General features: G+C 50.7%; 6 protein-coding genes across 8 annotated transcripts; 3 read left to right on the top strand and 3 right to left on the bottom strand.

The window, feature by feature from the left end:
* Positions 1–125: 125 nt before the first annotated feature.
* Positions 126–3419, bottom strand: LOC112898856 (F-box protein At1g70590-like). Of its 2 annotated transcripts, XM_025967159.1 has the most exons (5): positions 2561–3412; positions 2061–2194; positions 1443–1625; positions 735–904; positions 126–610 (listed from the first exon to the last, which is right to left on the bottom strand). In XM_025967159.1, exons 1-5 carry the CDS (start codon positions 3138–3140, stop codon positions 541–543), a joined length of 1137 nt encoding a protein of 378 aa, XP_025822944.1. In that variant the 5' UTR covers positions 3141–3412; the 3' UTR covers positions 126–540. The 2 variants fall into 2 exon arrangements, with proteins under 2 accessions (XP_025822944.1, XP_025822945.1); XM_025967160.1 differs by lacking the exon at positions 126–610 and having other exon boundaries at positions 762–979; positions 2561–3419.
* Positions 3420–6775: 3356 nt separating this feature from the next.
* Positions 6776–11039, bottom strand: LOC112900071 (telomere-binding protein 1-like). 2 transcript variants are annotated; one of them, XM_025968800.1, is made up of 10 exons: positions 10640–11039; positions 10231–10384; positions 9276–10146; positions 8984–9109; positions 8806–8862; positions 8652–8731; positions 8002–8246; positions 7602–7910; positions 7448–7511; positions 6776–7218 (listed from the first exon to the last, which is right to left on the bottom strand). In XM_025968800.1, exons 2-10 carry the CDS (start codon positions 10309–10311, stop codon positions 7036–7038), a joined length of 2016 nt encoding a protein of 671 aa, XP_025824585.1. In that variant the 5' UTR covers positions 10312–10384; positions 10640–11039; the 3' UTR covers positions 6776–7035. The 2 variants fall into 2 exon arrangements, with proteins under 2 accessions (XP_025824585.1, XP_025824584.1); XM_025968799.1 differs by having other exon boundaries at positions 10644–11039.
* A 4227-nt stretch (positions 11040–15266) lies between these two features.
* On the top strand, positions 15267–16623 carry LOC112901467 (2-oxoglutarate-dependent dioxygenase DAO-like). The gene is made up of 3 exons (XM_025970393.1): positions 15267–15712; positions 15777–16095; positions 16199–16623. Exons 1-3 carry the CDS (start codon positions 15375–15377, stop codon positions 16439–16441), a joined length of 900 nt encoding a protein of 299 aa, XP_025826178.1. The 5' UTR covers positions 15267–15374; the 3' UTR covers positions 16442–16623.
* Positions 16624–18793: 2170 nt separating this feature from the next.
* On the top strand, positions 18794–20508 carry LOC112901468 (2-oxoglutarate-dependent dioxygenase DAO-like). Its single transcript, XM_025970394.1, has 3 exons — positions 18794–19554; positions 19663–19981; positions 20061–20508. The coding sequence occupies exons 1-3, from the start codon at positions 19217–19219 to the stop codon at positions 20301–20303; spliced, it is 900 nt and encodes a 299-aa protein (XP_025826179.1). The 5' UTR covers positions 18794–19216; the 3' UTR covers positions 20304–20508.
* A 304-nt stretch (positions 20509–20812) lies between these two features.
* LOC112901412 (protein THYLAKOID ASSEMBLY 8-like, chloroplastic) lies at positions 20813–24704 on the top strand. Its single transcript, XM_025970327.1, has 2 exons — positions 20813–21205; positions 23828–24704. Exons 1-2 carry the CDS (start codon positions 20891–20893, stop codon positions 24230–24232), a joined length of 720 nt encoding a protein of 239 aa, XP_025826112.1. The 5' UTR covers positions 20813–20890; the 3' UTR covers positions 24233–24704.
* An 80-nt stretch (positions 24705–24784) lies between these two features.
* Positions 24785–25885, bottom strand: LOC112901581. The gene has a single exon (XM_025970521.1). It carries the CDS (start codon positions 25753–25755, stop codon positions 25057–25059), a length of 699 nt encoding a protein of 232 aa, XP_025826306.1. The 5' UTR covers positions 25756–25885; the 3' UTR covers positions 24785–25056.
* Positions 25886–27565: the final 1680 nt, after the last annotated feature.

Raw genomic sequence — 27565 nt, 5'->3', positions numbered from 1 at the left:
ATGAGGCCGCGGAGGGCTGAATCAGGGATGGAACCGGCTTTTATCATGGCTTGTTGCTGTCTGTTGAGCTCCAGGAACTCGGAGAACTGAACAAACAAATCCAGAAGAGACCAGCTGATGCGAGATTTTCAGAGAACTTTTTCTAAAGAAATATATCAGACACTAACTAATGTCCAATCCAGTGCATACATACTTGAAAAATAGATAAAGCTTCTTTCCTCCAACAAAAAGATCAATAATACCATCTCTGGTTATACATCATACATTGTTTCGAGGCCCTCATCTTCAGACATCCTGTCAACCATCACTTCTTTTAATTGCGACAACGATACAGCATTCACACATTTGGTCTATGTCCAAAGATTTCTGTCTCTTTTTTTTTAGACAAAATTTCTGTTACAACAAAGACAAGTGTCCAGCCTCCAGGCGCCAGCTACAAACTGATGAAACCAGCAACTTGAACTGTACAGTTTTGTTTGCACCACTGCATCTCCTTCAGAACTATTGCCACGGGGAATTTTTTTGCGACTTCTCCCGTTGTTATCTGTAATGGACGGCTTTGTGCAGATTGCGAAGGTATGGCTGCAGCAAGGTAACACTCCTCAAGATGCTGCAAAAGCATACATGTTTGCTTTACCCTTGCGTGTCATACTTCAGTTCTGGTTACAAACGACATAGGCAATGGCCATCTGGATGATACGGTTGTTGACGTTTGGTGTGGTCCATTTTCTCACCTTCTTGGATGGAGGGCCCTAGGTTTCCATTTATCAGCATCTGATAGGGCACGCTGTGTGCTCGCAGCAGAGAGTGATTCCAGTATTACATCTCTCATATGGGCAGCTGCGGTTTCTCCACGCCGAGTTGCCAACTCCAAATACGTGAGAGACTTGACCTTGTCTCCTGCCTGCATATAAGAGAGACGTTGTCTTCAAAATGGCTGCCACTGAGTCGCATGTAAATGATGGATGTTCTCTTGACACTGAGGAAGCAAAAACAGTAATGACATCTGGTGTGAGTTCCTACATAGTGGAAAATGTAAAACCTATTATCATATTTTGACACTAGTTTGGGGTGTAGTTACTAGTTGATTAGTTAACTTGTGTTTAGGACATCTACATTGCCTGCATCCACCCAAAATCTAACCTTCTCTACAGAAGAAGTAGGTACAGCTGAAGTGCAGCTTTTCACTCGACCTATGTACAATATTCTTTTGCAACTTAAGGCATAGCAAGTCAATGCCAGCGTACTTGCATATTCACCTTGTGTGGCCAATATTGCAAACTGGGATGTAGCATTAGCGGGGTGGGGGCGATATGGAACACAATATTTCTAGAGAAAAGAACAGTTCTAAAACAAAAAGTATGCTATTACGTTAAATCTTTTTTGAGGTAAACAAATCCATACATGGAATTTCAATCAGAAAGAGATGAGGAATGACATACCGCACAGAGCTTAATACCACACTCATAAAGAGCTTTCTTGTGACCACAATCAGCAGCTAGTTGCAGCCACCTCTTAGCACGCACTGGATCCTGTGCAAGCCCTTCACCATAGCTGTAACACAGGCAAATGTTATACATGGCTCGTACATTTCCTCCCTCTGCTGCTCGCAAGTACCACTTTGCCTGCATTAATAAGTTTATCTCACTTTACAAAACATACTCAAAACAAGTACATAGTATATACCTCAGGTACTACAATTCTACAAAGAAGATGAGAGGAGAGTAGACACTGATTGATCCTGGTGATATAATTCTGATTACCTTGGTAGGGGGAAATCCAACCAAGATAAACAGTTAATTTCTCCTAGTTGAGTTATAGAACTTCAACGGAGCTGGTAATCCCAGTATCATCAGAACACAAGGTAAACAGTTGTTCAGCAACTTAATAACAGAAATTGTGAAGTCCTAACCTAGTTAGTAAGACATGTGTGCATAAGGTACTCTAACAATGGATTGCCTAGGTGGTTCAACAATTGAGTGCGTTTAGAGAACCAGAATATTTCTCTTATAGGAAAAGTTTTCAAACTGCGGGTGTGCAACATAGCAGAGGTATCTTACAGCTTCCTTCTGATTACGCTTGATCCCTTTCCCATTCTGCAAGCAAAGGCCTAGGTTGTATTGAGCACGAGCATTGCCTGCTGATGCAGATGGATAAAACCATCGGATGGCTTGCTCAGCCTTAGGTGGATCAGCTGCAGAAATATTTGGCAGCCATATCAGGTGCAATCCCTTGGAACAAACAAGACAATTGGTTGCTAGCAAAGGAATAACAAGCTTGAGTAAGCTGATCAAGTATTGGTTGGTTCTTTATTACTATGCAAAGTTTAGAGTTGGACCTAAACAATGAATTGCAAGAGACAAATGCGACACAGCACAGACAAAACTTCCCCTAAAATATTGAATGATTCCAACTGCTCTGCGAACAAAACTGATAATGCGCATCGAATATAACAATTGGAAACAAGCCTAATCCGCCCTGAATTCCGAATCTTTCTACAACCACCGAGAACAAGTCTCCAAGAGATAGCTAACTACACTTTAAGCCAAATCCACGGTACCTTCAAGGTAGGAGACCCCAAGGTTGCACATCCCGACGGGGTGCCCCAGCTCCGCCGCGCTCCGGTAGTACTCCACGGCCTCCACCCGCCGCCCCTCCTCCCAGCACATCAGCCCGGCGTCCACCATCGCCGCCGCGGAGCCCAGCCTCGCCGCCCGCCGGAACAGCCCCAGCGCGCGCTGCCTCTCCGCCTCGATACGCCCTCCGCCCCCGCCACCGCGGGCGGCGGCTCCCGCCACGGGGCCGTGCTTGACGCGTCGGCCGTACGCGTGCAGCGCCGCGGCCTCGCGGAGCGGCCGCAGCGCGTCCCTCCACGCGCGGCACGCGCGGCTGGCCGCCGCGACGTCGGAGGCGCACGAGGCCGCGAGCGCCCGGTGCACGAGCTCCGGCGGTAGCGCGGAGTAGTCCGCGCCCTGCGGCGCCGGCGACGGCGTCGGGGGCGGCTGCGCGGGCGGTGGCTTGTGCTGCTTCTTGGAGTGGCGGCGGCGCCGACGGTGCGGGGACGGCGACGCGCGGGGCCGCGAGGAGAAGGGCGGCGGCGAGGGGGCCGGGGGCGGCCAGGTATGGCTCCCGGCGTCCATAAGAGCAGCGGAGAGGGCCGGGCGCGCGCGCAGGGCCGCGTCGCGATGTGGGGGGAGAGAGAGGAGGCGGTCGTGGGCTGGGAGCCTGGGAGGACGCGAGTATACGAGCCGCGGCGCGGGGTGCGTCGCTTTCTGTATGGCAGGTGGGGCCACAGGTCGTTTGGCCCTTGTGACAGTGACTTGTCACGACAGCCGGGTGGGTTGGGCTATTTTTCCTTTTCTAGTACAGGTGTCCCAGTCCTGTAAGCTTCTTTGACATTTTCTTTTAAGATAATGAGCTTCTTTGACATCCGAGTCACCGTTTGCTGTTCTTGACGCATCAAAGTATTTTTCTTTTTTTCCCCTTCGTCACGCATTGAAACAAACTAGAGAGTTTAATAATATCGATCGACTATAATAAAAACTTAATATTCATGTGCTGCGTCTCTATTCCTGAGGTCAGCTATCGTCGGTTAATCAGTGGGCGTACATTAGGCGGCTCACCCAAATATAAACAATAGTTGCCCATTATCCTCCCATCACATCAAGAGCATCTAGGCACCCTTCTTGGGAATTGTGGCAGTATAAAACATTCCGTTACTGTTTGGAACAAAGGAATTCAAAACATAGAAATAGGAAAAACCGTAGGAACAAAATACAGGGAAGAGTGAAAGAACTACCAGATTCCAAAATATAGGAATGTAAAATTTAGACTGTTTGGATCGCAGGAATCCACAACACACGAATCATAGAATACTAGGCTAATGGAAATACTAAATAGAAATACAGCTTCACATCAATATAATTTATTCTGGTAGATGAAATAGGTATATTGGTCCTTCAACTTTGCTCGGAGAGTCTCTCAACTTTTAATTAGTCAATCTAGTTTTTTAATTTTTATTTTTAGGCCAAATTTACCCTTACGCTGACATGGCTCCTACTAATATGAGACTGATGCGAAAAGTCGTTTTTACCCTAGCTTCTTTTTCTCATGCTCAATTTCCATTGTTGTACCGCTGTAATTAATTAATAATAGAACATAACAAATTCACTGTTCTGTCTCCTGCTTTGTTGTCTCTCATATTTGTTGAAGTGCTTTCGTATTTAATTTAGTCTAGATCATATAAGAATAGCATGCATATGTTTGATCAACTTTCCGCAGCACTGCTCAACATGCAAATTGTGAAGGAGAGAAAATAGCCAAGGGTAAAGGAGAACTTTTCGCTTAGTCTCATGATATATGGAGCATCACATTATAAGGATGAATTTGATCTAAAAATAAAAGTTAAGGGACTATCTTTTTAAAAGTTAAGAAATAAACTTGACCCTTGGAGTGAAGTTGAAGAACTATGGAACACTGCATCAATACTGGGTCTCAGGCCATGCGTTTATACGCTGGAAGTAACTACTGATAGCTAATGCACGGGCATTCGCCATTCTCACCAAGCACTGCTGAAAGAACATCTGGACCTGTTTAGTGGGTTTTGGTGTAAATAGCATATGTTTGTAGAACTAATGCTACTTGTAAGAATGCGAGCAGAAACTACAGCTGATAGATGAACAGTTGAAAAGGATATGATCACCAAAAAGGGAATGAAAGTTGCCAGGCTAAGGTCCATGGAGTTTTAATTACTTTACTTTTTGACTTGAGTATAGAAATATCGTACTATCAAGAGGGACATGAAATGTACTCTCTTTACGTAGAAAAAGATGCTCAAAATGATCTAACAAATCTATGAAAGATACTTTTGCATCCACACAATATATGGGATATTTTGTTTAGAGTGTTCCTGCAGAAAAGTCTAGAGTTTCTGAAGATTTTTTTCGGAGTCTCCGGACATGGAATTTCCACGGAATGTTCAGAGTCTGGACATGTGTGGAGTCTCCGCATATCTCCGAAGTCTCCGGAGGAGTAGTCTGAAGTCTCTGAACGGTTCTTCGGAGTCTCTGAAACTTAACCCTGTAACGGCTAGTTTTGGAGCGAAGGGGTATAAATACCCCTCCACCTCCTTCATTTACCTCTCTTCGACCTAACTTCACCTGCCTCCATTCATGAACTTTCAAGAGTCCTCCTCACTCCCTCCTTTAACTTCCAAGCAAGATTTGGTAAGGAGATTGAGGGGAGAGCAAGTGAGAATGCTAGTGAGTTGATTTCCCATCTCTTGAGCACCTCGTTCTTCGTCAAGCCGGTGGATTTCATGTTTGTTACTCTTAGAGCTTCAAGCTCCTAGCCGGCTGAGCAATACCCGTCGAGCACCAAGTTTGTGGTGTGCCCCGGGAAGTGTCAGTGTTTAATCTCCAAGTCCACCGAGAGATACCCCCGAGGTGGTAGATTGTAGGTGGGGTGTCGCCGAGATCAGGAACTCGAAGATACAAGGAACATAAGATTTAGACAGGTTCCGGCCGCTGCGAGCGTAATACCCTACGTCCTATGTGGTGGTTTGTATTACTTTAGGTGTTGATGTTGATTGGAGGGGGTCCCTGCCCGCCGTTATATAGTTGGGGATAGGGTTATATGGAAATCCTAACCCGATACTAGCTTAGAAGTTCTATCTGAGTACTACCTGGGTACTTTTTTTTTATGTTCCAACTAGTTCTATTTATGTACGAATAGTTATAACTGGTGTAGGATGTAGGTCATGTCCATCCTTTATTCTAGAAAGTCTATGCGATATGCACAATCCGGTGGCCCCAAGTCTGACAGGAAGTTTGTACACCCTCCACGTTCTAGTAAGTGACCTTAGCAATTTTGGGGCTGCTAAGCGTAAGCTCCATAGCTCAAGAAGTAAGTGTTCTTTTTGGGTGCCTCAACAGAGAAGTAGGTTCTCTGTGCGGAATTAAATTTTGAGAAACAAATCCTTGTGTCTTAACGCTTTTACTTTGCTGAAGTTTTTATTTCTTGATAGAATTTCAGGGTTTGCTCTCGATCTACTTGTAAGTGTTCTTTTGGGTGTCTCAATGGAGACGTAGATTCTCTGTGCGAAACTGAACTTTGAGAAACGAATCCTTGTGTCTTAACGCTTGTGTCTTAACGCTTTTACTTTGTGATTTGTTGAAGTTTTTGTTTGTTGATGCCTCTCGATCTACTTGTTGGAAAGATTGTGACTACAGGTAGTGGAAGCAAAAGGGTAGAAACAAGTCTACAAATTTTAGAAATTTCTCCGATCTATTTTTGGTTGAGTTTTGGTTGAGCTTTGATTGGTCAAGTTTAGTTTCATCATTTTTCTCTTGAAATCTCCGGAGGTCGTGGAGATTCCCGATAAATATCCAGAAACTCCGAAAGTTATTGATAAATCTGTTTTAAGTAGTGTAAATTTTTAAATCAGTATTGTAAATTTTCAGTTTCGACTATTTTCCGAAAGTTATTGATAAATCTATTTTAAGCAGTGTAAATTTTTAAATCAGTATCGTAAATTTTCAGTTTTGACTATTCACCCTCCTCTAATTAACATCCTCTAATCAACATCTAGATCCTTTCACCTGCAAATTTATGCTAGATCCTTTCACCTGCAAATTTATGCGAGCTCAGGTATTAGGGAGAGAGAAAAAAATCTTTTAAATCTTTGAGTAGACTCGTCAGCTCATCCAGTACTGAATATATATCAATCCAGCCACGGCCCATGGGCCCTCGGGCATACTGAAGAACAGCGACGACATGTCAAAGGTTCTCTTTATGAAACATAGCAACAGTCTGTGACAGCATTTACAAGTGCCAAACAAGGCTCTCTCCCTTATTTACCCATAGAGGAGGAGATATCAACCCCTGGCTTGAACAGAGTCCAAACAACAGAGCACGAAAAAGTAAAAGCAATGATGTAAGTTTGCAATAGCACGCAAATTAGTCTGATTTCTTTGGACATCCCTTCTACCTTGTTTCTATTAGGCACAGTATTTACACAACGACCAGCTCCCCTTTCTAGGCAGGGCAGATCTCAGGAAGAGCAGCCTTGCCATGAGGCTTGTCCTGGAGCTTTGCCTGCTGCTGGGACCAGTAGGCCTGCGCCGCAAGCACGCGGTCCAGGAGTTCTTGTGGAACTGGCTCGCCTCTTCGTTGTTGCGGGGATATACTTGCAGTGTGAACTAAGGTCTTCCACTTGTCCTGGTTCACCAATCAGTATTTCACTCACAGTATGTTAGAGAACTGCAGATTTCATGTAATCCACTAAACAGAAAGAAATGAGAGGTAGCTAGCTAATTCAGAGCATTAGATCACCAACACAGCATTGATATCCAACATAAGGAAATTGTACTAATCACTGATTTTGTGGATCTTCTGATTGATAGCACAAACTCAATTGTACAAGAGAGATTTTGTCTAAGAAAATCACCTTAAGGTCAACATATGTCCTGTGGTCCACATGGTCAAATGCATGCATTTTAACAGCTCTCCACCTGAACAAAACAAGATTAAGAGGCACACATAAGGCAACAGTGATCTACGGTGAACTTGCATCAACTGAAACAAATTTACTGGACACAGACCTTCCAGTCCCAATCAGTTCGACAGCTTCCACCAGCGCCTCAACCTCGCCAACAGTGAAGGGCCTCCTAGTGCGCCTTTGACCGATTTCAGATGGCCTGGGCTTACAAAGAGGCACAATAGCTAGAGCACCATCTCCTGAAGGTGCAACAGGGACAATGGCTTGGGAACTTGCTGATGTATCTTGTGAAGCCATCTCAACAGGATGAACAACAGAATACAGATCAGAGAGAGAGCGGCTTCGGTAAGGAGGTATTCGCTGCTGGTTGTCATCGCCACCAGTTTCAGGAAAATGCTCTTCACACTTCATCCTGAAAATCATGGAATATTTAAGCTGCATCCAGTCAACATTTTCCAATCATTACACCTAAGAGACAACTGTATGGCTGTACATTCACTTACCTAGCTAATGGCTCCACAACATCTGCACTGAGTAAATCCATCTGTTCAGGTATTACGACTCGAGAGGGAGAATCTTGCCCACTTTCACATTCCAGTGTAAAGTCTATGTTATTTAATTTTTTATCATGGCATATCCCAGCTTGACGAAGTGTCTTGTTGTCATCTTGGATATCCTTTCCTTGAAGAAGAACACCAACGCGTAGACCACCTTGCATTATACTATTGACGACATCCATAACAGTTCTCTATAGACAAATCGGAAATGGTTACTGGGCAACACTCGCAAGAAGGTAATATTTATAAATAAATAAACTGAAGTTGAATGTTCCAGCTAGAAAAATGCTCTGTATCGGGTAACAATTAAAACTATTGTGAAGACTCATGATTTCACATTGCGACAAATTGTTTGGTTATTCAAATGTAGAAACCTAGCATGACTATCCAATCCAGCATTTAGATCAGGTAACATATGTATTACTATTTTTTTTTCCAACTGCAAAACAGAAAGTTAAATGGGCTCTTGCAGAATCACACATTTCATCAACAATGCTGTAATGGTAGATTAGCAACAGCAGCACCAAAGAGAATATCAGACTGCACAAATGGATGCAAGATTGCTAATCAGTAAGTTGTAGATGCCCATATAGTACCTTCAATGAACCAATGGTTGCATTTTCAGGGACATTGATGAACAATTCTGGGATGTTGAATGACTTTATTCTTAGCTTAACTGAAAAGGGAAAAGAACGATAAGCCAAGGAAATCACAGCAACGAACACAACACTACACACTATCCAAGAATACCATGGTAATCGTCAGATCCGCATGATTTATTTCGACCTTCCATAGATGTCCCGCTGGCTGAAATGGCAAGCAAAAATTTCTTTTAGCAAGTGAATTGAAACAAGGATCGAGGTCATCAATCCTAAAGAACTGAAGACTTCAAAATTACCAGGTAGATGTATTTAACAGTATAAAATACCTTCAGTTGGCATTTCTTTAGCAAATGATGTTGCATGATGCGCTAGTCTTTTCTTCTTGAATATCATCCTTTGCCCCTTTTGACATGTGGCAGGTATTTTTTTGCTGCATAAATTTAACTTGCTACCTATTTGAGTAAAACAATCAGTGGCCCTTGATTAGACAAATTCATGTGTTGGCTAGTTGCCATGAGGGTAGAGAGAAGCAAAAGGAAACATGGTTCTCTCTATGGCAGCTATTGAGCATTTAGGAGTGTAGATGATGCAAATATTACCACCATGGGAATGGCATACCTTTGTTGGACATCCCTCCATAAATCTTTTTTGATGGAATACCTCCACAGATCTTATTACGTGCTGCCTTCCTTACCTTCGAGGCAAGCAATTTCCTTATCCTATGGTTACCTAGATATTGTGGCTTGTAACCCTTATCCCCTATGGTGCTTGGATCCGTGCACCCGGAAGAATTTTCATCATCGTCTTTGTCTGCAGTATACTGCACTTCACCCCGACACAAGGAAGAAGTTTGATGTTCCTTGTCATGGCTGCAGAAAGGAACACACGAGCTACTGTCAGAGCTAACCAAAGCAGGAGGTCTACCATCCAGATCCACGGAGTCAAATAAACTGTGAAGAGCCGGAGCATGCCCATCTGCTTGTCTTCTGACCACATTAGATTCAGCCTGGTGCACTTGTTCAGCTTCTGCTGAACTTGAGGATCCTGGATGGCATATTCTATGAGCTCCAAACTCAGGAATTATGCCAAGACCACGGCTAGTTTCACATGGTCTTGTACAACTAACCAACGAATCCCTAACTAACATATTTGATTTCACTGTTAGTGACTCTAATATTGGTCCAGCTTCGTTTCTTGTCGACGAGTTTTCTGCCAAGCAGTTGTTAGCTTGCCTAGGAAAGGAACAGATACCACCAGAACCCACTACACATCCACTGCAGCAATCTTTCTCCATAACCATGTTTTTTAGGGGCAGAATTTCATCATGTGGTTCTTCTTTAACTGCTTTCTCGTTTTTAGCTTTTGCTGCACAACTAGTATTAGGAACATTGGCTGAATTGTCCTGATCTGCCAATAATGTTCCTGCAACGGTGGCAAGCAAATCAAATGCGCACATCTCATCTTTCTTTTTCCTGGTTGTGCGTTTCCCCTGCATTACCGTTGATCGTTAATAAGGATTCAATTGGCAAATTGTGGTCAGAGGAAAAACACGATCAATCAAAAGAACATGTACCCGAGCTGAGTTTGGAACACGTGGCATGGTTGCGACTCGGCGGCCACGGGACCCATAATCCGACCTCTTCCGCATCACCATATCTTGATGTCACCTACACAGTGGGTCTTCACAGACGGCAAAGGGAGACAAACACCACATCCATCATATTTATCTGCACAAAAATTGACACAATAAGTAAGCATCCACCATTATGCCATTGCTGATGGCCCATGCCCTGGCAACCAGTCTAGCACCACTAGAGAATTGCCCTCATAGCACATCGTTTCGGCGCGGTACCATGAACATTTTTGGCGATTGCAAAAATACCACCGAATTCCTTCCTATCCTAGCCACGTCAGCACCGTACTTCTCTGGCAAGCTTTCCACGACGAATCAGAGAGGCGAGGACGAAGAGAAAAGGAGGAACCTGCCTGCAGGAGCGTGCTCGGTGGCTCGGCAGTCGGCGTCGTGGGCTTCTAGCTTCGCAATCCCCTCACCGGTTCTCTTCCACGACGCCGATGGGAGAGGAAATGGATCCTTGTGGACGGCTCAGCGGAGAGGCTGGATGCGCACCCTGCTTCTCCCCCGACGGGGGCAGGTGGCTCGATTTGGACAGCGGTAGCCGCTCGGCTCCGGATCGGGCTGGGGGAGGAAAGCGCCGGGTGCCGGGACAAGGAGCGCGGGGATACGACGGCCTCGGGGTGCCGTCGCTGCTTCCAGATTTGGCCGGAGATGGACGAGCCAAAGCCTCGAGGACGAGGAAGGGGTGGGAGAGGAATGGAGGATAGAGAGAATGAGAAAGAGGGGAGAGAGGTTTAACGGAGGGTAGATTCCAGGTGTGTGATCTGGACAGTTTTGCTTTTGCACTGTAGTAGATGGACCAAGAGAGAGAAATCCCGTTCGACTTTTGATGAAAAACGCTTGTGACGTAGATATCGAAAAGTTTGGCATTGAATTGTGTCCAAAGACTAGTTTTGGAAATAAATTTAATATCAAAACTATTGTTTGGATATAGATGGTATTAATAGATGAAATTCAACTAGGAAGCAAATACCGATTCGTGTTTGGACGTGCGTACCGTAAAACTGGAACTGACGTATCTTTATCTTCTCCCATTACCGTACCATTCCCTTCTCAGGCGGAGGTCGAGCCCACAAGAAGATACTAGAGCTTGGAGCGGCGGAGGGGAGCTTGGGGCGTGGTCAGGGGCGGAGCTTGGGGAGGGGTCTAAGGGCGGAGGAGCGGGGCGTAGCTCGGGGCGCAGCCAGGGTCGTAGCTCGGGGCGGCGGAGGGACCTAGGGGTGGAGCTTGGGGCGGTGGAGGGACCCAAGGGCGGAGAAGGGATGCGGTGGAGGGGCGGAGCTCGAGGCGGCGGAGGGGCGCAAGGACGGAGGGTGTAGGGGAGGGAGGAGCGGAGGAGGGGCTCGACGGCACCGGAAGGGAGGGAGGAGCGGAGGAGGTAGGGTGCGGCTCGACGGCACTGGAGAGGAAGGAGGAGCGAAGGAGGCGCAGGCCGCTCAGCAGCATCGAAGGGGAGGGCAGAGCGGCGGAGCATAGGGGTGCAAGAGACACCAAGAGAGGAGGGGAGCGACGATTGCAGGCGAATACGGAGCGGTAGGGATCGGAATTGTGGAAAAGGATAAGTCAGCATGGTGAATACCGCTTGGTATTGCAGTTAATTTTTAATACCAATTCCTAAATCATCCAAACAGCTGATATTAAGTGCATCTAATACCAATTCTAAATTCTAACCTTCACTATCTGCATCTAAACGGGGCGTGAAAGGTTTTATTTTGTCGAACTTCAAACTGTCTGGTTTTACTCATTCGATGGGAGTTTACTGGTAGTTGAGCTTAAGATTAAGGTTTCATATTTTTATCATTGGTGACGAGTCTTAGATAATATTAAGGTTTAGACAACACCAAGATTTAGAAAATCGGAAATCCTGCGCTGGTGGATATATTCAATTAAAATCGTGTATCAAATATAATATTATATAATATTAGAAGGTGAAAGATATAGTCATGCGCAGTGTTTTTCATGAGCTAGTTCATTGCTACACGCAATGATTGGATCGGATATTCTTTGACGTAAAGAGAGGGACATGCTTACAGGTGTTTTAAGAAGCAAACACAAGTTTTGAACGCAGACGGTACATATGCAAGCAAGTTTAAGGATTTAAATGCATGTTGAATTTACCGTGATAACCTTATATTTTTACTCTTTGATTATGGAAGGTAAAAAGCGTGGAGCCGTTTTGCCTAGGTTTAGCTTATACTCGCTTCATTTTTATTTACATATTTATTAGGTTTGTTCTAATTTAAAGTTAGCCAAATTTGATCAAATCTAAAGAAAAATATAGCAATAACTATGCTATACAACATATGCACTATTAACGTATACTTCATGGTGGATTCAATGAAATAAATTTGTATTGTAAATGTTATTATTTTTCTTTATAAATTTGATCAAAGTTGGCTAAATTTAACTTAGAACAAACCTAATATGATATGTAAATAAAAACAGAGAGAAGGTGAAGAAGACCGCAAATTAAAAAAAATCGAGTTGTTTGCATTGTTTTACTTTCTTTCGTACTTCACTGTTCATGCGTAAGTTACACCTGGGTTTTGTACCAATCTAAAAATTGACGAACATACATGCAATTGAACCAGATCTCTTCACATGAAACAAAAGCTAACGAAGAGCAAATTTAGTTCTCAGCAGCTTCACACGGACTGCCATAAACGATAGAATAATCTAACCTACCAAGCAAATTCATGGTTTTCCTGAGACGATGTGCGCTATGCTCCTCCTCTTCGAGAGAAGTCACTTCCTCCCCAGATGTGGTTTCCACGCCGGTTGTTTCTGCCTCCACGCGCGGGCTCGCGTCATCACCCGCCGGCAAGAAGTACCACACGGGGCTGGACACGCCTCCGGTCGGCGCCGCCGGCCACCGGACGGAGGCTCCGGTCGCCACGTTGTACACCACGGCCTCGTAGTCTCCTCCCCCGCGCGGGCCGTCCCAGTAGTACACGCTGTTGGCGCTCACGCCCTCGCCGCGGACCACCGCCGCGTCGTTCATGCCGACGAACACGGCGTTGCCTCTCAGATCCTTCGCCTCGGCCACGGTCCAGCAGCTGCGGCCCGGCCAGTTCCCCGGGTCGTACCGCAGCACGAAGACGTCGCCCTCGAATATGTGGACCCGCCTTGCGGATCCTCCGGGCGGCGCGTCGACGGTGACTGAGCCCGCGCCGCTCGGCCGCCTCCATATCTGGTACAGCTCGCCGTCGCAGAGCACCAGGTTCTTGGCGTCGGTGTACTGCGAGATAACGTCGTACGGTGGAGGGAAGGCGTCGGCACCGATGGGCAGTTTCGGCAGCGGCCCCACTTCTATAGGTGGCGCCCGGCGGCAGACGCCGCGGCGGCGGCGGGTGAGGTGGAGCACGTGCACCTCGCCGTCCCTCGCCAGGCAGTAGACCTTGCCGTGGTCGCCATACGCCACGTCGACCAGCACGGCCCAGTTGAGGAGCGGGCCTGTGTCCTCGCAGTACGAGCAGCCGTCGGACGCCCTCTGCACGGCGACCATGTCGGGCCGGACGAGGCTCACGGCCGTGAAGTCGCCGCGCGTGGGGTTGGGCGAGAAGACGATCTTGGGCGCTGGCTCGTGCGCGGGCTGGTACAGCGACTCGTCCAGCGGGATCTCCTCGCCGGTGAAGGGGTTGAACAGCAGGGGCCCCGCGGGCGCCGCGGCTTCGCCCGCGACCAGGGCGAGCCACCCGTCGCGGGAGGCGCCGACGCAGCGCGCCGCGGCACCGATCCTGGCCGGCCGCCGCGGCGGGCCGCCGACGTGCAGGAGCCTGGCCCAGCGCCGGGCGTGGAGGTCGCACGCCGCGAGCGAGACCGGGTGGCCCGCGGCGTCGTCGGCGGGCAGCACGGCGAGGGGGCGCGAGAGCGGCGGCGGGAGCGCGGAGCGCCACGCGGGGCAGACGGCGCGGCAGGAGGCGTAGTCCCCGAGCGCGCAGCAGGCGGCGATGCTGGAGACGAGGCCGGCCTCGAGGTCGGCCCACGGTTGGAAGGGAGCGCCGGCGGGCACGCCGACGCCGCCGTCCATCGAACGCCGTGGTACGTATTCGCGAAACTGCTGTACGTGGAAGTTGGAGACGTGGGTGTCCAAGGATGTACGTGCGCGCGTGCTATATACGGCGCGCGTGTACGTGAAGAGGGAGTTCGAGCCGTCCAACGTATGGGAGTCCAAACACTTTCGCATGTAGAGATCTCAGCGCTCGTTTAGTCGTATTTGCATGTTACTCTAGCAGTCCCTTTCCTTTAATTTGTGCGTAATCTCTCCTCAACTCGTTTATTAGTCGTATTGTAGTGTTAAAATTTAGAGATTTAGCTTTTCAAAAAAAGTTAGAGATTTTTTTTTGAGAAAATGTTAAAATTTAGAGATGGCGCAATGTTCCTTCGCGGCCGCGGCAAGGCCCGCAACGCGGAGGCCGCCAATCCAACAACGGCCTCAATGGCTCAATCGGCCTATCCCGCAAGGCCCAAATCAACAGCTTTCGGCTACTTGGGCCGAGATACTTTGGATTGGGCTTCAGAGCCCGCTATGAGCGTCTTTCTCTCAGTGCGCTTCGTTGACTGAAAACACACTCCTCATCATCAGCGAGTCTTCAGCAGGTTCAGAGTTTTCACCGGTGCTCTTGTCTGTCAATGGTGCCCTCCCTCCACCTTGCCTTCTGCTTCATGACTTGTATGAGCACGTCAGTACATGGGCTGTATTCTTCCACGCCTCAGCGACGGTGACCCTTCCTCGCTTGCCTGTTTCTCGGGATCCCCATCCGATCTCGATGTCCCCAAGTCGGCGACCCGGTTGACATCGCTGCCACGCCTGTCCTCTAAAGAGACAATCCTTCGCCCAGTCGAGCTTCCGTGCCGTGCGCGCCGACGGGTTCCGCTTGCCTTGCCTCTTGCTGCCTCACAGTCTCCCGATCAGCTGGCTACGCGATCCGATGGCAACAAAAGGCTCGCTTGACGTGCTTGAACGCGGCGGGGTGTCGGCCGCTTGTCTCACCACACCGGCGATATATACAGCAGCAGCTGGCGAACGCGCGCGGCGTGTCCACGAGAGTAGAAAGAGCCGGCCACGGCAGAGAGCGGGGATGGCGGCGGAGGTCCCGGTGATCGATCTGCGCCTGGCCGGCGCCGCGCCGGAGGAGTCCGCCCGCCTGCGGGCCGCGTGCGAGCGGCTGGGCTGCTTCCGGGTGACCGGCCACGGCGTGCCCCGGGGGCTCCTGGCCGAGATGAAGGCCGCCGTGCGCGCGCTATTCGACCTCCCCGACGACGCCAAGCGCCGCAACACCGACGTCATCCCCGGCAGCGGGTACGTCGCGCCCAGCGCCACCAACCCGCTCTACGAGGCCTTCGGGCTCCTCGACGCCGCCACGCCCGCAGACGTCGACGCCTTCTGCGAGCGCCTCGACGCGCCGCCCCACGTCAGGTGCCACGTCCTCTGAATAGAAGCCGCGGCTTTTCTTTCCCGACTAAAGCAATCCTGCTCGCAGGGAGACCGTTAAGGCCTACGCGGAGAAGATGCACGACGTGATCGTCGACGTCGCCGGCAAGCTGGCCTCGAGCCTGGGGCTGGAGGAGCACTCGTTCGAGGACTGGCCGTGCCAGTTCCGCATCAACCGGTACAACTACACGCAGGACACGGTGGGCTCCTCCGGCGTGCAGACCCACACGGACTCGGGCTTCCTCACCGTGCTCCAGGAGGACGAGTGCGTCGGCGGCCTCGAGGTGTCGGACCCGGCCACCGGCGATTTCGTGCCGGTGGACCCTGTCGCCGGCTCCTTCCTCATTAACATCGGGGACATCGGCACGGTACCCTTCTCTCCCTGAACCTGAATGGCAGATCCGTGCCGTGTCGGTCGGTGCTCCTGAGGTCTTTGATCACCCACTCTCGATCGATGCCGTGCGTTTCCAGGCGTGGAGCAACGGGAGGCTGCACAACGTGAAGCACCGGGTGCGGTGCGTCGCGCCGGTGCCGCGCATCTCCATCGCCATGTTCCTGCTCGGGCCCAAGGACGGCAGCGTGAGCGCGCCGGAGCCGTTCGTGGATGCGGACCACCCGCGCCGGTACAAGGAGTTCAGCTACGGCGACTACCGGGGGCTCCGGCTGTCCACCGGCGAGCACGCCGGCGAGGCGCTCGCGCGGTTGGAGGCGTAACGTGGCCGCGTAGTGCAGCGGCTGATCCGGAGCGTCAATTTGGGGCGAACGATGACTTTGAGTCTTTGAGCCATGTGAATTGTGATGAATTGTTATCTATTCCGATCAGTAAATTTTTTGTATCACTTGAAAGTTGCAACACGTGCAGCCGTGCACACACAAAGATCTCGATGGTTCATACAGGGAGAGAAGCCTTTCCTTAAATAGAAAAGGAGATGATTAAAGTTTTTTTTCTCTCGTAAAGCTATGATTAAAGTTGCTCATAGTGGAAATCATAAAGATGCTGACTGTATCCAGCATATTATAATTTGACTTAAATGTTAATTATAATCTACATTCTACACCATATACTTAATTCAAAAACATAGGTGATGATAAGCATTTTTTGAATTGGAACAGCATGAACTTTACACAGACTCGCAAGGATAGTTCAGCTTCAAGGATCTGTCAGCATTTGAGGATTACCGCCGATGTTTTCTCAAGTTTGCTGTTTATGAACCTTCCTCGGCATGATATTGATATTCGTTATTTCTAGTCTCAGGAAACTTAGGCTATTCTTGTGACTACTCACCCAACTTCCCTCGGTAACAGCATGATTTCCTTCCTACTCAGCTCAGGCCCTCATGGAGTTTCATGACTGTCTTAATCGTTGTCCACTTTCAACTAAGCCAATGCTGATACTGTGGATTTGCTATGGATGCCAATTCTTAAGCATCGCAAGAGAAATAAATCCATGATATATCTGTGGAACTTTGTTTCCAGGTAATAAATACTCTGCAAGAGATATGCTAAATACTTTGTGTCAATGTGGCTGCTGTCTTTGATCGAGGATGACATACTTTTTCTTCAACATGAATGAATGAAAACAATCCACTACAGTGACAAACCACAGGATTCCAAATTCTAACTTTTGTTGTTGCTCTTTATCTGCTAGCTTCTGTAGTAAGTGTTTTTTTCTTTTTTGCGAAGAATCTTCTGTAGTAGGTATATTGGGCTACATATTTGTTGTAACTTCTACTCTATACATAACACATCAATGTCATCTCTTCTTACTCAACTGTTCTTTTTAAAAAAAAGCCTTACTCAACTGTTCTATGCATTTAGGATTAACAGGTGGTGCTGACAAGCAGAAACTTCTAGTCCAGAACTGAGAAATGCAGACCAGATGCCTCTCGCAATGTTGCCATGGCTAAAAGGTCATGTTACCGTGCTTGCAAGCCGAGGTCGACAAAACCTGTTCATATGTGGTAGAGGGAAGATTTGGAGCCCGACGCTGATGGATCCAATCTGCTTCTGAAGGCACTACTAGATGCCAGGTTCACACACTTGGCAATGGACTGTTTCCGTCTGATGAAATTATAGGACAGTGGTCCTAACAAGATAACATACTTAACATTAATCAAACGTCTTGAATGCCTAGGAAATATTGACCTTGCTGATGATGTAAGGTTCGAGGCAGAAAATGATCACGGTTCGCTGGACTACCTCGATGAAGTGGTGAACGTTGATCGCTTGCTTTGTTATCCAACAAGCGAAGTTAGGAGTGATCATGTGGAATGTGGAAACTTGGCAAATAAATCATTCCTGAATACATGGATCGTCTAGAAATTATAACAGCATAATCTGTTGCTGCAGTGACTAGAGATTACTAATTTCCTGCCGTTTAACAATCCAGAAGCCTTGGAGGACATTTCTTTTGTGACCTCTGCTGCCACTGAATTGTAGCCACACTACTGCTCTCTGCACAATAGCATCTCTCTGCAAACGGTTACGTGCTTCCAGAATGCAGGCTACAAAGTTCTAGCCGGATGGCAAGTTCTGGTGACTGTACCAGTGCAAGTCCAGCTGTCCTGTTCCATCATAGTACTATGATGTTGAGCTTGGCGATTCAGATTTATCACGATAAAAGCATTCAGATTTCAGATACCCATGTCACAGACCAACAGATCTCTTTTCGACTTCTCGAGATCCTCTGCCTGGCTGCATGACAAACCGGCACAGATTGGAATTGGATGGTGGCACGGGGCAACCAAAGCTATGTGCGCAGGAGAGGTTAGAGGTATGGAATGATTATTTTCACCCGCTCAAGTCAGTGAACGTCATTAGTGACAGCACCTGGGATTGTATTCCACGCCTCAGTGATCGCGACCCCTTCCTCTCGCTTGTCTGTTTCCAGGGGATCCCCTATCCGATCCTGATGTCTCCCGAGCCGGCGACCCGGTTGCCATCGCTGCCCTCGCCTGTCCTCGGAAGAGACAAGCCAGATGATGCCAGTCATCAGCCACCACAACCGAAAGTGTGCGCCAACGACCCTCTTCCGGTGCCGCAAGGATTAGTGGCCTCCACTCCGAGGCGTACTAGCCGCGTAGGAAACCGTTCGCCAAGTTGAGCTTCCGTGCCGTGCGGTCCGACGAGTTCCCACTTGCTGATTGGCCTGCTGCCGCTTCACAGTTTCTTTCCCGATCAGCTGGCTACGCGATCCGATGGCGAGAAAAGCAGCCTTGACGTGAAACGCGCGGCGTGTTGGCCGCCTGTCTCACCAAACCGGCGAGCGAGCAGGGAGGTCGTCGCGTGGCGCCGCAGGCCTCTCTCCGGTGCCGTCCGCCCCGACAAGCGGCGCCGCCCGTGCTCCCCCCGCGGCGCACGCACGCCGCGCCTCTAAATACAGCCCCAGTCTCAGCACCGAGCGAGGCCAAGCCAGTCCCGCAGCGCGCGCGCAAGTCGATTCGGGCGGCGCGTCCGGGAGAGTAGAGCCGGCCGGCTCCGGCAGCGGGGATGGCGGTGGAGATCCCGGTGATCGACCTGCGCCTGGCCGGCGCCGCGCCGGAGGAGTCCGCGCGCCTGCGGGCCGCGTGCGAGCGGATGGGCTGCTTCCGTGTGACCGGCCACGGCGTGCCCGGGGGGCTCCTGGCCGAGATGAAGGCCGCCGTGCGCGCGCTCTTCGACCTCCCCGACGACGCCAAGCGCCGCAACGCCGACGTCATCCCGGGGAGCGGGTACGTCGCGCCCAGCGCCGCCAACCCGCTCTACGAGGCCTTCGGGCTCCTCGACGCCGCCGCGCCCGCCGACGTCGACGCCTTCTGCGCGCGCCTCGACGCGCCGCCGCACCTCAGGTTGGCCTCCGCTCGGACTTGCTGCGTAAAAACCGCGCCTTTTCTTGTCCGTTTCTTTCCTCATAATTTAGAAATTTGGCCCCGTGCAACGCAAAATCATGCGCGCAGGCAGACCGTCAAGGCCTACGCGGAGAAGATGCACGACGTGATCGTCGACGTCGCCGGCGAGCTGGCCTCGAGCCTGGGGCTGGAGGAGCACTCGTTCGAGGACTGGCCGTGCCAGTTCCGCATCAACCGGTACAACTACACGCAGGACACGGTGGGCTCCTCCGGCGTGCAGACCCACACGGACTCGGGCTTCCTCACCGTGCTCCAGGAGGACGAGTGCGTCGGCGGCCTCGAGGTGCTGGACCCGGGCACCGGCGAGTACGTCCCCGTCGACCCCGTCGCGGGCTCCTTTCTCATCAACATCGGGGACGTCGGCACGGTATGAACTTCTTGGCAGGCCCGTGCCGTCTCGGTGTTCCTGAGCCTTGACCTCTCGATCGATGTCGCGCGTTTCCCAGGCGTGGAGCAACGGGAGGCTGCACAACGTGAAGCACCGGGTGCGGTGCGTCGCGCCGGTGCCGCGCATCTCCATCGCCATGTTCCTGCTCGCGCCCAAGGACGACAGGGTGAGCGCCCCGGAGGCGTTCGTGGACGCAGACCACCCGCGCCGCTACAGGGACTTCAACTACGACGACTACAGAAGGCTCCGGCTGTCCACCGGCGAGCGCGCCGGCGAGGCGCTCGCCCGGTTGGCGGCGTGACGCGACCCACGTGGCCGGCTGCAAATTGGGAGCCGTTGATTATACATGCCTATACACGAGTGCTACTCCGTATCAGCTGTCTCGTTGACCCGTTGTAACTTGGGGAGAAGGATGGCTATTGTGGTGCCATGTGAATTGCTATTGAGTCTTGATCAATAAAATCTTGTGTCACTTGAAAGTCGCACACACGTGCAGCCATCAGCCATGGCAGCGGTCTCCCTGCTTCATCTTTTTTTTAGTATTACAGATATTTTTTTTTCAAACGAAGTATTACAGAATGAAACAAGATAACTAAAATTGCTTCTAGTCCAAGGGAAAATTTCGTACCTGATGCAGTTTGTATTCAGCACGTTATAAGTTTGCTTACATGTTAAATTGTTAACTATAGTAAATAAAAAAGATGAACTTCATACAAATACAAACAAGTAAAAAGGTGGACAAATCTATACCCTTGGCCGCAAGACGGCAAGACAAAACGTCTGAAGTCTGAAATCTGAAGTTCTGAACCCGCACAAAACAGTCACAATCGCGCACCACTATCCATCCAACTAGAGCAGGGGCAGAGGCCAGAGCCCTGCGGTGCGGCGATGCTCTCCTCACCCGCCTGCTCACCGTTCCGCCTACCCCTGACCCGCGGCGGCGCTCGCCGGAGGAGCGCCGCCGCCGCGACTATCACGATGCGGGACCGGAGCAAGAACCGGAAGCCGACGCAGCGCGGGCGGTACCTCAGCACCGAGGCCATCCAGGCCGTCCAGTCCCTCAAGCGCGGCGCCCTCCGCGATGACCCCGCCGCGTCCTCCGCTGCCGCGGTGGAGCCCAAGCTGAGGCGCCTCCTCAAGGCCGACATGGTCGCCGTCTTCCGCGAGCTCGCCGCGCAGGGCGAGGCACTACTGGCCCTCCAGGTACGCGTACGCCTTGCTATGCGCGCCTGCTGCTTCACCGGCAAAGCCTATTGGTAATCGCTTTGGTGGCTGTTTGGGCGTTGTAAGGCAAATTCTTAGCTAAATTGTGTTGATCAATTATTCAGTTACCTATTAACGTGTAGTTTAGCAACCAGTGTGTAAAATCGTGAATTTCTGTCACGGGGTCGTGCCATGCCGAACTCTCTCATCGGCCTAAATTGTTCCTTCTCCAAATTGGTAAAACTTATCAAGGAGGTAACAAATTTGAGAACAATATTTTATCCAAAAGCTGTCAGCCTTTCTGAACTACAACAGATGTGCACCTACTATTGCTATTTATAAACTAACTGTCCATTAGATAGCTGTGCGTGCAGTATTTCTAGTCGATCCAACAATTTATCATCTAGGGAAAACTCAGTCTAATCTTAATTGTTGGTTGAAAACTTGAAATCTCCTAACTTCCATCAGAAATAGCAGGATGTGCTGATCTGGCCCTCAAGATTCATGCCTGTTCAAATTCGTCCACTTTGATTTGAGCCATTTCCTTTTAACTGCTGGATGCAGTGGATGTGCTTTGGGTGCTGGTTCTTAAGTTTAATCCAGTTAGTGTGAAGCACGTATATGATTATGTTAGTCTACAGCAAGAACCTTTAAGTATTTTCTTTTTCAATATGGCTGGTATTTTCGATTCATTAGGATCTAGTAGCATGAATGAAGACAATTCAGTGGCAGCTCATAGAACTACTAGGACTACTTCTAACTTCTTGTAGCCGCCCCCCCCCCCCCCCCCGCGCCCGCGTCGCTCTCCCAGGCGACTCGGGGGGCGACCCTCGTCGCCGCCCAACCCCCCTCTCCAGGCCACCTCCGGTGGCTGCTGCCGCCGCCGCCAGCGACCGTCCGGGCGGCGGCGGCGACCCGCGGCTAAGCTGAAGCCGGCTTAGCTCGCCGCCTCCCCCCTCCCCTCTCTCTTCCCCCCACCTCCCTCCCTCGGCCCCAAACCTTGTCGACTTCTCACGCGTCGCCACCGACCGCCGGGGCCAGATCCGGCCTCTCCCTCGCCAGATTTGGGTCCCTCGGGCCGGATCTGGCCGCCCCCGACCGCCTTCAGTGGGTATTGCCGAGGGCCACCGCCGCTTCGGGTGCTCCTCCGGGGGCCGGGGGGCGCCGCTGCTTCGGGAGCTCCTCTGCGAGCCGCGCCGCCTCCGCGGCTACCTCCCCAGGTCCTGACCCTACCGCCAGGTGTCGCCGGGGCGCGCGCGTCGCTCCCTTCCGCGGCCACCATGGCGAAGATCAGGCCGGCAGTGGCCACGCTGCCGCCGCCGCTTGCCCCGGTCTTGCCGCCCTTCCGAGCCGGCCCTGTGCCAGCGGCGCGGGTGCGCCGTGCCTTCGTTGGCTCTGGTGGCCGGGGGGCCGCGCCGCCGCTCGCCCCCGGGTGGGCTGCCAGGCACTCGCACCGGCCATCGGGCGCTTGCGCTGGGGGCCGCACCTGCCGCTGCTGCTCGCCTCGGGGAGGGCCGCCGGGCTCTCGTGCCGCCTTCTCGTGGGGGCCGGAGCTAGCGGTGTCGGCCACCCAGTCTCTCCCTCTCCTCTGCCGTCTGGGTGGATGGCTTATGCCCACCGCTGGCTGACCGCCCCTTCCTGATGGCCTTCTGCGGCGGGATGCTGGCCGGCAGGCTCTCCTGCATTGTAGCGTTCTTTGGCCTTCGGATTTGGGGAGGGAACGGGGTGGAGGCGAAAGCCTAGGTCTACTTGCGGGCCAATGACGGCGACGCCCTCGGGCGCCGTTTACCTTCTTGAAGGCGTCATTCTTTGCCCCTCTTCCCTCCTCTCCGGTGAGCTTTTCAGGTGAAAACCTTGACCTTATTGGTCGGACGACAACGACACTTATGGTGTCGCTCCTTCCCTGGAGGCGTCGTCTTGGAAGCTGCGCTGGTGATGGTCGTCTGCTCTCCTTGGAGAGTATCCGCTTCTGCACCTGCCTTCGCTCGTTTTGTCTGCATCGTCCAGGTTGTATTGGTTGTCGTCTGGCAGATGCTTTGCCGCCCTTCTGTTCGTTGGCAGATACTTTGCCGCCGTTCTGCTCTGGCGGATGCTTTGCCGCTGTCATCGTGTTTGTGATCGCTTCGGGTGGATGCTTTGCCGCCTTGTTGGGTCGGGTGGATGCTTTGCCACCTTTATTGTGTTGTCGATCTTTACACCCTTAGCGTTTTACTTTCTTTTAGCAGGTTCAGTTATGGTCGTGACTAGGTTTGCGGGTTCGTCTGTGTCTTCCCCGTCTTTCTTGCTGTTGTACGGGTCGCCTGCCACTTGCTTGGTGGTGCTCTGTATCCGCCTGCCACTGCTTTCCTCTTAATGAAATATGTGCTCAGGCACGTTTGCGAAAAAACTTCTTCTTGTAGTTGCAGTTTTACTGTCAGTTTCTGTAGATGACATTTTTGTGGTGCATTTTTTTTCGCAAATTTACATATCAATATCCACTCTTCTTAAATCTTATCACTTTTTTGATATATGCATTTAGGATTACTAGATGGTGCTACTGCTGACAAGCAGAAAGGTCTATTCCTGAACAGATAAATGCAGACAGATGCTTCTCATTTCTCACAATGTTGTCATTTCTGATAGGTCTTTGAGGAGATTCAGAAGGAGCATTGGTACAAGCCTAGGTTGCTGTGGTATGTAGATCTTGTTACAGTGCTTGCAAGTAAAGATTTGCGGTCTGAGGTTGACAAAGCCTGTTCCTACCTGAAGAGGGAACAATTGGAGCCAGACACTGAAGGTTTCAATCTGCTTCTGAAGGCACTCCTAAATGCTGGCTTCACACAATTAACACTGGATTGTTTCCGTCTGATGAAATTGTGGGACAGTGATCCTGATAGGATAACATATACAACATTGATCAAAGGTCTTGAATCCCTAGGAAAGATGGAGCTATCTGCTGGTATACGGTTGGAAGCAGAAAATGATTACGGTTGCTTGGACTTCCTTGATGAAGTGGAGATCGAAGAGGCTTGTACAAGTAGTTCATAACAGGATGGCCAATGGTGGGTTGCTTGTTTATTGATTGAACAAGCAGGAGTTATATCTGCATAGTTCGGAATGATCATATGGCAACCTGGCAAAGAAATCATCCGAAATATATGCATCGTTTAGGGTTTAGAAAGTAGAGCAACATAACTTGTTGTGGCAACGGCTGCTGACTACCAAGATCTAGCTGATCATGTGTCCAGAAACCCAGAAGGACTACCTGTAGGCTGTAGCTTTGTCAGTCCATATTTTCTTTTGTAACTTGTCTGGATTTTTCTTTGAGAAGTTCTCTGCATCTATTCATACTGTTGACTTGCCATCTGAATTATAGTCACATTACTGAATTCTCTTTGCGACTTCCACTCATACTGAATAGAGGAATAGGATGCTTGTAAGTGGTACTTTTGTTTTAGAATTAGTACTGGAGATTGCTGTGTGTAAGTGGAGGATTATGGCAATTGTTAATATCCATTCATACCGTGTTCAGTTTGCCAATTTACATTTCTGGAGATAATGTTCAGATGACCATGCCCCAGAACAACAGAGAGAGGGAGTCAATTAGCCATTAGTATTAGGCCCAACATGAACGACGGCAGGCTATGCTAACCTGAAAGTTCAAATGCTTTCTCGAAAACAAGACAAAGGAGTGCTCGTTTATCTTGGTAACCGGAAAACGCCAATCCATCTACGAAACATGAGGAAACCACAAGATCAAAGCATGCAAATATGAAATGTGAAGCAGTCGCCCTGCATCTGCTTCGACTCTGAAATTCTGAACCGCATGCAACTGCTCCTCCGGGCCCGCGCCACGACGGCGTGCGGCACCATCATGCAGCGGGGGCTGGGGGATCGACGATCGCATCTCCCACCGTGATCACGATCGCTCCATTCTCGTCGTCGCTATTGTAGTAGTCCACCGCCGGCTCGTCCTCGGGGTCGGGGATCGGCTCGTTGTAGACCTTCCAGATCGCCAGGCCCTTGGCCCTGGGGTGGAACGCGACGCCGTGGAAGGCGCTCGCGGCCATGTTGAGGCGGAACTCCTTCATCCTCCAGACCGTCTTGTTGCCGCCGTCCCCGGCCTCGTGGAACGCGAACCTGCGGCGGAACGCGTAGGCCTCCCCGTCCTCGCCGACGTATTCCACCTCGCCGCCGTAACGCCGCCAGCACCCGCCCGCCGCCACCTCCCGGACGTCGTCCCCGTGGCTGCTCCCCGCGCTGGATCCTCCCGCGGCCGCGGGCCGCGTTGCGAAGAAGTAGCCCCAGACCTGGCCGGTTCGGTCGCGGTTGCAGCGCAGGAACGGGAGCGCCTCGGGCCGCAAGGCGTAGACGTCGACGCCCTGGGCGACGGAGTCCCGGATGTTCCTCTCAGCGACGCGGCCGTGGAGCGCCATGGGGACGAGGTAGTAGTCGAGGAGGCAGCGGGCCTTGGACTGGAAGACGTAGCCGCGGGGCATCTCCGAGATGGACCAAGGCGTCCTGTCCAGCGCTGGGACGGGGGCCGTGGTGGCTTCCGGCGGCTGCGCCATGGATGGATCACGCGGGACCTCCCACGAGATTGGACTCCGGAATTTGGAGTGCGTGGTGAGGATTTTGGGGTTTTTTCGAGGATGATCAAGGAACCGTTGCTGCAGTGAGGAACGAGGATGGCCATTTGGTTCGGGGGTTATATGCAGTTGCCAGTTGGCGGCGTGGCGCTGCGAGGGACTCGGGTTCCAGAGTGCTAGTTTCGTACACGGTCCGGTTTCACCGGCTTTTGGTTAAAAACCAACCCAAGCCGTGAGGGAGCGCCGAGCGCGGTTGGCGGTTTAGAAACCTGTGGGTTGGACGGTTACCGGTTTAATCCACCGCTAATTGCAGGGAACGTAATTACACGAGCGAAATAGCTGCTTGGGCGGCGGCTGCACCAGCTGTCCCTGGTGCTGCTCTATCAACGTCGCACTGTGTGGGACCATAATAGACGACCAGATAAAGGTGAATAAGAGCCTTTAAAAATTCTCCAAGAGAACAAGGCTATGTCCTAAAATCAATCTGATACGTCTCTCTTCCAACCACCAAGGTGACACAAGCCAACTCGTGACGAGCTCACCTTAGAAACGGTTAGGAAAAGTTTAATACAATCGGAAGCAAATATCCATAGTAATTCAAAAGTTATGACTCACCAAAAAACCGGACAAGCTTCCAAAAAGACTCATAAGAGAACTAGAGATCTCACTACTAGATATGCAAAAACTAGCAAGATCAAAAACTAATTAACATAAGCTAGAGCATGCGAGAATTAACTAAGATTAGTAATAACAATTTCTAATAACTTAGCTAAACATGTGATCTGAAAATAAACAATTTGAGCAAGGGGAAAATGCAAACCAAGCTTGCATGCTGCTGTGCATGGCATGCCTGGCTCGGTGGCCTGCTGGAGTGGCCTGCTCACGCTGGCCCTCCAGGCCTGCTGCACCCCGCCTGGCGCTGAGCTGGCAGCACGCCGGCCTGCAGTGCCTTGGGCCGCGGGCCCAGCAGCTTGTCCCCCCGTGCGCTGGCGCTTGCTTGCTGGCTAGAGCTGGCCGCCCGCGAGCGCCACGCGCTGCAGGCCGCCGCCGCGGCAGCTGCGCCGGCCGGGGCTGGCTGCCCCCGCCCGTTAGCCACGCGCCGCTGCGTAAGCGCGTCGCCGCACGCCGTGCTGCAGGTCCACGCACCGCAGCTCCAAAAATCTCCTGCGCACAAACAGAAGAAGAAAGAAGGGATGGCAAGAACGAAATCCGAAACTTCAAATTAAAAATACTCCCTCAATACTCAAGGAATCGAAGTGAACCTCGAGCCATAGATGCACGATGTCAAGGACTAACAGATCCATGATGAAGTTTGCGAAAAGATGGAGCAAAACTCACGAATCGAAAATCGCAAGTAAATACCACCGGAAATCGCAGAAAAAGAAAAACGCAGGGAACAAGAAGGATGAACAACAAAATCACTCAAATCTTGAAGCCTGGAGGATACAGGGAGGTTAGGGCCTCCATTCCTATGAAAAATTTAGCACAAATATTAATTCTGAAATTAAAGAGTAAGCAAGTAAAATAAACTAGAGGTTTGTAGCTAAAATAAGCAACTACCCACGCCCATCTATTAATGATCCTCGCAAGAGATGGAAATACCTCTAGTCTAATAACTACGATACACGCCCACGCAAGAGCAAAATGGTCCAACTTTTGGTATAGCCATCGGACGGACATGCCGCCTTCACGACTTTGCTTCGTCTCGACGCAAGCTTCGCGATAGCGCCCCATGTCCTCCACTCCGCACGATCCGGCCACACTGGATACACCCCCGGTTTCTAGGCCCAAA

Source organism: Panicum hallii, chromosome 7, assembly GCF_002211085.1.
Source record: "Panicum hallii strain FIL2 chromosome 7, PHallii_v3.1, whole genome shotgun sequence".
NCBI classification, from domain to species: domain Eukaryota; kingdom Viridiplantae; phylum Streptophyta; class Magnoliopsida; order Poales; family Poaceae; genus Panicum; species Panicum hallii.
The sequence above is the reverse complement of the archived record's forward strand: the minus strand, read 5'-3'. Positions and strand labels throughout refer to the sequence as shown.

Excerpts from the sequence above, each read along its gene's own strand:
- LOC112901468 (XM_025970394.1), top strand. The coding sequence starts at position 19,217 with ATGGCGGTGGAGATCCCGGTGATCGACCTGCGCCTGGCCGGCGCCGCG. Across the intron at positions 19,555-19,662 it reads GACGCGCCGCCGCACCTCAG|GCAGACCGTCAAGGCCTACG; the intron begins GTTGGCCTCCGC and ends TCATGCGCGCAG. Across the intron at positions 19,982-20,060 it reads ACATCGGGGACGTCGGCACG|GCGTGGAGCAACGGGAGGCT; the intron begins GTATGAACTTCT and ends CGCGTTTCCCAG.
- LOC112901581 (XM_025970521.1), bottom strand. The coding sequence starts at position 25,755 with ATGGCGCAGCCGCCGGAAGCCACCACGGCCCCCGTCCCAGCGCTGGAC.
- LOC112901467 (XM_025970393.1), top strand. The coding sequence starts at position 15,375 with ATGGCGGCGGAGGTCCCGGTGATCGATCTGCGCCTGGCCGGCGCCGCG. Across the intron at positions 15,713-15,776 it reads GACGCGCCGCCCCACGTCAG|GGAGACCGTTAAGGCCTACG; the intron begins GTGCCACGTCCT and ends TCCTGCTCGCAG. Across the intron at positions 16,096-16,198 it reads ACATCGGGGACATCGGCACG|GCGTGGAGCAACGGGAGGCT; the intron begins GTACCCTTCTCT and ends GTGCGTTTCCAG.
- LOC112900071 (XM_025968800.1), bottom strand. The coding sequence starts at position 10,311 with ATGGTGATGCGGAAGAGGTCGGATTATGGGTCCCGTGGCCGCCGAGTC. Across the intron at positions 9,110-9,275 it reads TGGAGGGATGTCCAACAAAG|GTAGCAAGTTAAATTTATGC; the intron begins GTATGCCATTCC and ends TTACTCAAATAG. Across the intron at positions 8,732-8,805 it reads CGGATCTGACGATTACCATG|TTAAGCTAAGAATAAAGTCA; the intron begins GTATTCTTGGAT and ends TTCCCTTTTCAG.
- LOC112901412 (XM_025970327.1), top strand. The coding sequence starts at position 20,891 with ATGCTCTCCTCACCCGCCTGCTCACCGTTCCGCCTACCCCTGACCCGC. Across the intron at positions 21,206-23,827 it reads AGGCACTACTGGCCCTCCAG|GTCTTTGAGGAGATTCAGAA; the intron begins GTACGCGTACGC and ends CATTTCTGATAG.
- LOC112898856 (XM_025967159.1), bottom strand. The coding sequence starts at position 3,140 with ATGGACGCCGGGAGCCATACCTGGCCGCCCCCGGCCCCCTCGCCGCCG. Across the intron at positions 1,626-2,060 it reads AGCGTAATCAGAAGGAAGCT|GCAAAGTGGTACTTGCGAGC; the intron begins GTAAGATACCTC and ends TTATTAATGCAG. Across the intron at positions 611-734 it reads AGGGCCCTCCATCCAAGAAG|CATCTTGAGGAGTGTTACCT; the intron begins GTGAGAAAATGG and ends ATGCTTTTGCAG.